Below are 8608 nucleotides of genomic sequence, written 5' to 3'. Positions count from 1 at the left end.
AGCCCAAACTGATTGCAGCAAAAATTCCTTTTTCGAGATCCACCCTTCCGTTAAAGAGTTGTTGATTATACAAGTGTCATTGTAACAGAAAAACAAGTAAAGGGTCATATTTCTCCCAAAACTGATCTAAGCCAAATTCCTTCCTTTTGAGATCATCTACTCATTAAGGTCATTAAAATGTGAAGTTTGAGAGAGACCCACCCAGTTAATAAAGAGAATTTGAAATCATAATCTTCGGGACGGAAGGATTTGTGCAATCCTTAAGTGAACTTATTTATATGATCAAATTTCGTCACCTGACATGGACTTTGAAGCTTAATCTATCAACAAATATATAATTTGAGGAAAATGTGTTTATTATTTGATTTATCACATTTATTGTATTATTACTAAATGTAATAACCCCATGGTGTCACATGTGGCATAATTTATTAAATGCTGCATATATCCAGTATAAATGCATTGAATATACCGAAACACGATGTGAAATTTGGCTGTTGAAATAAATAATTTGGATTAATGAAGGCCTGTAGCTGAACTAAAAAAAATCTACTGCATTAAAACACACACAACATAGTAATATAATGATTCAAACAACGTTGTAATTGTTATTCAAAGTGAACAACAGAATGTTGTTAGTACAATAGGCCTACTAATCTGAACTGTGTGCGACAAATTCAATACCATATAATCGCAGTGAGAGTAGTTTTTAAAATCTACTAGCCTTCCGGCACAATCATTTAACACAGTCGAACGTGACATTCCGCATGGCAATTGCACATGCAAAACATATAAAAATACACCGCATGACATTTGACGAACTATAAATAATTAATAATTACAAAAGCACCAACGAAAACCATTAAAACCCCGAAACTCCACAATCGCCAGTGCAACGTTCTGAAACTAGTGCGTAGGCTTTACCCAATCTCCATGCCGAATTGTCGTTCTTTGCTCTCGTGAATGTAATTTAACCGTCGTGCAAGAGATTGCTGCTTTACCCCCTTCCCAACCCACCTGCATGTCACCGGTACTGCCAAAGCCACGCTATAAAACACGAAGATATCCATGTACAAATGGCGAAGGCAAAAAATCAGCTGCACAATATTCTAACAATCCAGGAACATACTAAGAGCTTAATAAAAAAGCGATATGTATGCTTTGAGAAAGTTATGATGTATTTTTGTGAAGTTCCATACAGTTTGCGAAAAATGGACTTGGACTGCAATGGTCCAACAACAAAAGTTATTTGCAATTTACTGTTATATTACAAAATTGAATATATTGACTTCTTTTTTCCTACAAGAAATATACATTTCTGCGTGTACATCCATTCTGGTAATTCATAAAACTTGTGTCGAGATTGGTAAAACAATCCTTTCTTCCTCTGATTTAGGTAGGGAAGTTGTCAGTTACTGTCATCAGTATGTGCACTTAGTACAGGTAAACCAGCTAAGTCAGGAGATGTTAACTAACCAGTGTTTTGTCCCTTATTTTTGGAAAAAAATTGTAATCTTTTGGATTGGGAAAACTGCTTTTTTTCGACTCAAATTGTGAAATATTAATGTTGTTTATCACATACTCAAATTTAGACGAAGGGTATTTCTAACATTACCTTTGCTAAAGTTTAATACATAACAGCATGATAGGAGGATGTACTGAACATACGGACTTATAAAAAAAGACACTTTCTATTTGAAATTTTAAGGCAGTCATTTAGAAAAATATAGGCTTTTTGTGTTTTGGAAGGGGCCTTAAAGGGATCTTTTCACTGTTTGGTATATTGACAAATTTGAAAAAGTTGTTTCGCAAATTTTCGGTTTAGTTATGATATTTGTGAAACAGTATTATTGAACATTTGCCATGGTCTAATATAGCCATTATATGCATCTTTTGACGATTTAAAAACCTAAAAAATATATAGTGTTGCAACGCGAAACGATTGAATAATTTGGAGAGTTCGGTTGTTGTCGTTTAAATTTGTGAAACTACGAAGATTGCTTATATAACGTAAAAATACACATCTTATGTATGCTTGGCAGGATAGCTCAGTGGGCTAATGCGTTTTTACCTGAGGATTCCGGGGCTCACTGGTTCGAGCCCTGCTGCGGGCTACTTGTTTTTCCTTTTTTAAATTTTATTTTTGATTTTTTACTGGAGCTTTTAAAATGTAATGTTTACATTTATCAATGTAAAGCATTTAATGACAAACTTCAAAACATGCCATGTGAAAAGGCCCCTTTAATTTTACTCAAAAATGCTGACCAACGTGATATATATCAAACACAGTGAAAAACATAACAAACAAATACACACACTAAGAAATAAGGAGTCAACTACAGTCAAGACAATGACAGTCCAAATTTTAATAAGCGTTGTTTTTACCTTAAATGGATTGGTAGCGTGCCCATTTAGCTAGGGGTATTATATGACAAAGGGGGTATCATATGCAGATTCTTTTTTGTTATAAAATGTTAATCCGTTACTTTGATCGAAATGCTAAATTATATTATGTTCAATCTTGTGTTGATGAAAATAGCACGGATTATTTTGTTTAATGTCTCTTATTAAGTCAATTTATGTCTATATTTAGTTTTTTAAAGCTTCATTAATTGGGAGTGGAATTTTCAAGTCTTTATAGGGGAAAAAATTAATACCTTTGAAAAGTAGGTTGGGCCGAATTTTTGCACCAAATTAGGAGAAACAATTCACTGACATACCATAACAATTATCAATCATGCCTCAGCATTTTACATGTTTATATCTGTTGTACAAATGCTGCGCACTTTTTATATGTTTTTTTACGAACAAAACACAACTCTTAAACCTACTAGTTTCTAAAATATATGAGCCGCGCTCTGTGAAAACGGGACTTAATGCATGTGCGTAAAGTGTCGTTCCAGATTAGCCTTTGCAGTCTGCAAAAATATGATTATGCTGTTACACTTACAGTCATTTTCATTACAATGTTAAAAATTGATAAACCACAGATGTAAGGAGTATCAAAATTAAGAAATAATTTCTTAAAAGTTCAGGTACATAAACAAGCATCATAGTATCGTCTGAAATTCAACAAATGGTTTTCATGAAAAAAATCATTCCAAATACTGTCGTATTTTTGTTTCTCTTTATGTCATATTGTAACACTTAGCAGTTCCTTGTTTTTTGCTTAAATTATAACAAGTGCGCACATTTATTTCATTCTAAACGTACATAGCTTTATTTTTTTCAATTAATCAGGTAGATCGAACGTAGCCGTTATTTCTTCACCGGTTGTTTTGAGCTCGGCTTTGATTATTATTTCTGTTCCACCGAAGTACATTTTAAGTGAGAAGTCCGAGATGCTCCCGTGCTTGTCTTTACAATTCACACCAAAGGATCCTATTTGGAAGCTCCCAGGATCGTGTATAAAAACAGGATTTTTCTCCTTCGTAGCATACACAAAAACAACAGCGGTCTGGGCTTCCTTTCGAAAGGATCGGCCTGCTGTAGTGGATCCGTCTGTCGGTACAGATTGTCCAATTTCAACAAACTTATAAAAGCAGTTATCTACTTGTCCTTGATTAGTCCCTGCACAAATGACTTTGTCTGCAGGGTGAATGACTGGATCGAATTTTTTAAAAGCGGCTATGCCATAAGTAAATCGTGCGATCCTGGACTCGATCTGACGTTTGTTGTGTCCGAACATAACTGCGCCTTTCATTACGGCCAGTCCGGCGTCCTGTGGTATGGTCAGGTGCTTTCCTGGAAAAGCACTCTTCACTGCCTCCTGTAGCAATGGTGACTCAGAGAATCCACCCACCATGACAATGTGGTTGATAGGATTGTCATGGAACTTTGACACTAGTGTGGTTAGGTGGTCAACAATGCTTTTAACAGGTCCATCAAAAAGCGATGATACGACACTTGCATCGCATTTTAGCTTATCTTTGATTAGCTGCACTTGATTCTTAAATGGCGACCGTTCAATTTGTTCTTGGAAGCTTTTCCTTGTAACAACGTTGACAACTTCATTTAGCGTTGTTGGAAATCTCAAAACTACGCTTCCTGATGCTGACGGTTTGCACTCCCTCTTCTTGATTTCGAATGACCTCAACAATTCTATGAAATCGTCCATGTGATTTTCTTTCAGAACCTTCATAACCGCGCCTCCTGAAATGTATGCACACAATCTTTTAGACGAGATGCTTGTCAGAAAACACATATGTGTGTGTCTGTACGTGTGTTTGTGTGCGCGTTTGCCTGTGTGTGCGCGTGTGTGTGTGCCTTATGTTGGTGTGTGCGGGTGCGTGTGTGTGTGTGTGTGTGTGCGTGCGTGCGTGCGTGCGTGCGGGCGTGCGTGCGCGCGCGCGTGCGTGTGTGTGTGTGTGTGTGTGGCGTGTGTGCGTGCGTGCGTGCGGGTGTGTGTGCGCGTATGTGTGCGCGTGTGTGTGTGTTGTGGCCAATAAGACCTTTATGTTCACTGGCAGCAGATAATTATTATTATTATTAGTAGTAGTAATATTATTATTTTTATTATTATTATTATTATTATTATTATTATCAGTGTAAATAAGATTAGAAATATTAGTATTATTATTTATGATTGATTGTTTATAGTTTGTTTATTACATTGTGTGTGTTTTTACTGTTCTCTCCGCCCAAGAGAGATGTTAGTGGAGATTCGATCGAGGTACAAGAAACGCCCCAATTCCAGAGGCGTCCCTGGTTCTTGTAAGTACCCTGTGTATAGCACCGATACGCTGCACATCCGTTTAACGTCCCTCGCGCAAGACATGTTAGTCAGGTAAGTTAGCATTTACAGTATTAGTAAAACCAACTCACACAAAAACTAACAACCATATATATGAACAATGAACGAGAACCCAGCAATAGATACTTGCATGATGAGACTAAGATGTCACGTGTCACAGTTATTAAGTCATTAGCCGGGAAAAATTAATTGTATGAGAGCGCGCATGACTTGTTTATGTTTATAAGACTTATGATGGCAAAGGCAACACTCCCTAGTAGTAGGGTATGATGTTAAAGGATGGGATTGCATCGAGTATTATTGATGGCCGCCCATATAATTCACGGATACAATGCAAAGACATGCAATTAAATTATTGAATTGGGGCATTGTACATGTTATATGCAGACATGTAAATGAAATCATCTTTTGTAAACATGAATTATTAAATAATTTATATTGAATTTCATTCATTTATTTTATTCATGATTGCTTAGTTAAGATAAATCTATTTTACCTGCCAACGTATCAATGAACTTCTTATAGGCTTCGTTGACCATTGTACCTCCCCACGCCCCGCCACTGGCTTTCTCTATCTCTTTCAGTTTCATATCTGGTGTCACCTCGTGCACTGTGATGTCAACAGTTCCGCCTAGAACAAGCATTAGCTATTGCAATAAAATGTTATTCCAATTTCATAGTAAGAATAAATTCAGAAATATCAATACATATTCCATTAGCAATACAATATTGATTAACTAATGTTTAAAACAATGTTTTGGTTGTTTAAATGACTTCATATAAAATACGTTGAGCTATTCCGAATGCTGGCTCGACACAAATCAACAGTTTAATTAAAACTATATTTGTCGTTAATAATAAATTTCATGTAATAATTTTGATTCATATTCACTCTTTGCCTGTTTCGCTGTGACAAAATCAAACAGTGATTAATTTTTACGTCATTTCACTGTGTACAAAATACAACTACAACAGAAAATTAAATAAACCGCATGAAATATTTGAAACTTTCAGCTATATAAAAGGAAGGTCCGATTTCTGACTATATCTACATATCTTTAAAAAACATCAATGGAAACTTCAAATTTAAATGGAGTATAGAATTGAAAATCAAATGATGGAGTAAATCTTTACACTGAAATTTGCATGACTACCGTATGTAAAAAATACAACGGAATAAAGAGATCTAAAATAGACAAATTACACCAAATTATTTCATGCACGTAACATAAAAATGGCCCGTGATATATTTATGTTGTGTGTTACTTTCACAACGCACTTTGATTCATTTTGTAATATCATTCTTATTTGAACCAACTTGAATAATTGAAAATTCATAACACACAAATATTTTGTTATGTAAATAATACTGTTCGAATTACATTGAAACGTTGCTGGTTTAATCATATGATATGTAAACTTAATTTCTTGAAATAGAACATTCAAATATAACTTTTTTGAATCTGAGATATGAATTCGTATAAACTTAGATATTTAAAGGGTGGATATTGATGACATTGATTTAAATTAAAAATTAGCGATACTTGGAAACGTGGATGTAAGTCAAAACTAAAACCATGCAGTTGTTGAAAGTTTTTGTTAATGAAAGATCATCAATGAAATAAAAGAGAAAAGTGCTGACTTATGTAGTTGATCATTTTTTCTGCACAATTTTAGTTGCATCAATAAAGGGGTATTGCGCCAGTTCAGGTGTTTTTTTCTCGATCACAGATATGTTTTATATTTTGCCTATAGATAAAATATACACAAAAACTATACGGATAAACGATGTAAAAGGGTCACCAGCATAACCCAAAACATCCATAAATCTGACAAATATTTATATGCGCGTTTCTTCGAACAGACATGTTTTTTTATTCAATATAAGACATACAATGTATACATGTATATGATCATAAAACAAAGTGAAATCATTTAACAGCAATAATGTTCAAACATGTTATACAAGATATTCTTATATATACTTTTTTGACCTTATAGTTACAAAAAATGGTTAATATGTATGGTTGTTTGTGTTTTTAGAGGAAAACACAACATAATAATAATGAATAAGGATGAGTTGCATAAAGTGGGTAGAAAGCATACTGGACGTGTTTATGAAAGTTTAAAGTGTTTCCATTTTTGTTCAAATAGATGAAGTTTATCATTGTTTAGGGCTATTTCTTTTTCAATTTGAATTTTCAGTTTTAAATAATTTATAAAACAGTTCATAGTAGGAGTTTGTTTTCTGTATTTCATGCTGAATATAAATGAAATTATTCTCGGTTTGATAAATACGGTATAGTATGGTTTAATACGTGTTATTTAGAAGAAAGATTATGGTAATGGTTTAGCGCGAATAATGCACGGGTTTTGTGTGCATGTTTTAGCACAAAAGCGCACGAGTTTTTCGTTTTGGGGTATATATGATTTGCACATCTATTGAGTCGCCATTCGAGGGTGTATTTGACAGGAAAACGTTATGGAACAAGAAAACGAAAGGGTGATAACCCCGCCCGCCCGCCCTTAATGAACATATGTATGGTTAAATAATTGGTTGCATTGCTTTTACGTTTATAATTTTGCAATCATAAAGTCTATATTTGGTATATTTTCAGTTCGGTTTTTAGTCCATGTGAGATGGGATCTTAACACGAACCGATTCCTTTACTGGGAAAGACGATGGGTGTATTTTCATTTAAGTCTGAAGCAGCTATGTTTTCTTGATTATTTTGACTCCTCTTTTACTTAATATTGTGTTTGAATGAGATTTTTTAAGTTATGGGTGTCATGTTTTTCGAGACTCTCACTTCCTGGAGATAGTACCTCCAGCATATTTATTGAAATATTGGTATGTTTAAATGTCAGTGTTATTATTTTTTGTTGTCTTTCGTAATGAACGTTTAATTTTAAAGACATTCTTATTGTACGATTACTTAATATTTTCATTTTGGTGTGACTGGTTAGATGTTGAAGTCGGTTTAATATAGCTGTTAAATTCGTCATATGCATTTATATATTTCTCGGAATACTTATGATTTATCAACATTCTTTTTAGGTGCTTTATGGATTTTATGGTTTGAGTGATTTGTTTGTTTCTTGTTGATGTCCGGGGTGTGTGCGGGATGCTTTTGATGTTTGTTTGTTATAATAATTTGCGCAATGAAAGTGATAATGTTTTAATTACTTTTTTAATTAAAGAATACTTAATGTTTACAGTATTATAATAGCTGCTTATTTGTAGATTTCTCTAAAATTAGAGGTTTCTGGAGGTGATGAAGGCACCTAGACACCGGTCTCGAGCAATGGGTCCTCATACGTCCCCCTGCCATTAAAAGAAAAAATTCAGAAAACAAAAATGGCAGTAGGGTTGCGTATCCCGCTCGCGGTTTTACCTAAATCGTTTATTACTACTGATTATTGTATGGGGTGTACGTGAAGTCATGTACACTTCTCTTGATTGGTGGTGGTGGATGAATCTTGCAGATATTAGCAGCTTCTTTGAACAAATTAATGTTTCACATTTGTTAATTTATAATATTTAAGCAAGTTAGCGTGATTGATGGGCATCGGGGGCGTCCTGTGTGCACTTTGGACATCGGCGGGGATCAGTTTATTCAAACAGTAACTCTTTATTTGAGATATATACTTGACGTCTAATTGTTATGAATAAATTTGCACTTTTTCACATGACACACATGTGCATGTGAAGTATTCATAATTACATGCCCTACAGCATTTAAATAGTATCGTTTCAGTTCTTTATACACCTGAACAAAGATGTTACACCGTTTCCAGTCGTCTCGAGACTCATCAACTGAGCGGTGCCGTTGCGGTCTATATCCATTGCACATA

General features: G+C 34.5%; 1 protein-coding gene across 1 annotated transcript in view; it reads right to left on the bottom strand.

The window, feature by feature from the left end:
* Nucleotides 1-412: 412 nt before the first annotated feature.
* Nucleotides 413-8608, bottom strand: part of LOC127864541 (heat shock 70 kDa protein 12A-like) — a 14062-nt gene continuing 5866 nt past the window's right edge. The window contains exons 6-7 of the mRNA XM_052404212.1: nt 5250-5384; nt 413-4152 (exon numbers count right to left, since the gene is read on the bottom strand). Of these exons, the coding sequence (XP_052260172.1) occupies nt 3233-4152; nt 5250-5384 (1055 nt within the window). The 3' untranslated portion in view covers nt 413-3232. The remainder of the gene's footprint in view (nt 4153-5249; nt 5385-8608) is intronic.

Source organism: Dreissena polymorpha, chromosome 1, assembly GCF_020536995.1.
Source record: "Dreissena polymorpha isolate Duluth1 chromosome 1, UMN_Dpol_1.0, whole genome shotgun sequence".
Lineage (NCBI taxonomy): Eukaryota > Metazoa > Mollusca > Bivalvia > Myida > Dreissenidae > Dreissena > Dreissena polymorpha.
The sequence above is the reverse complement of the archived record's forward strand: the minus strand, read 5'-3'. Positions and strand labels throughout refer to the sequence as shown.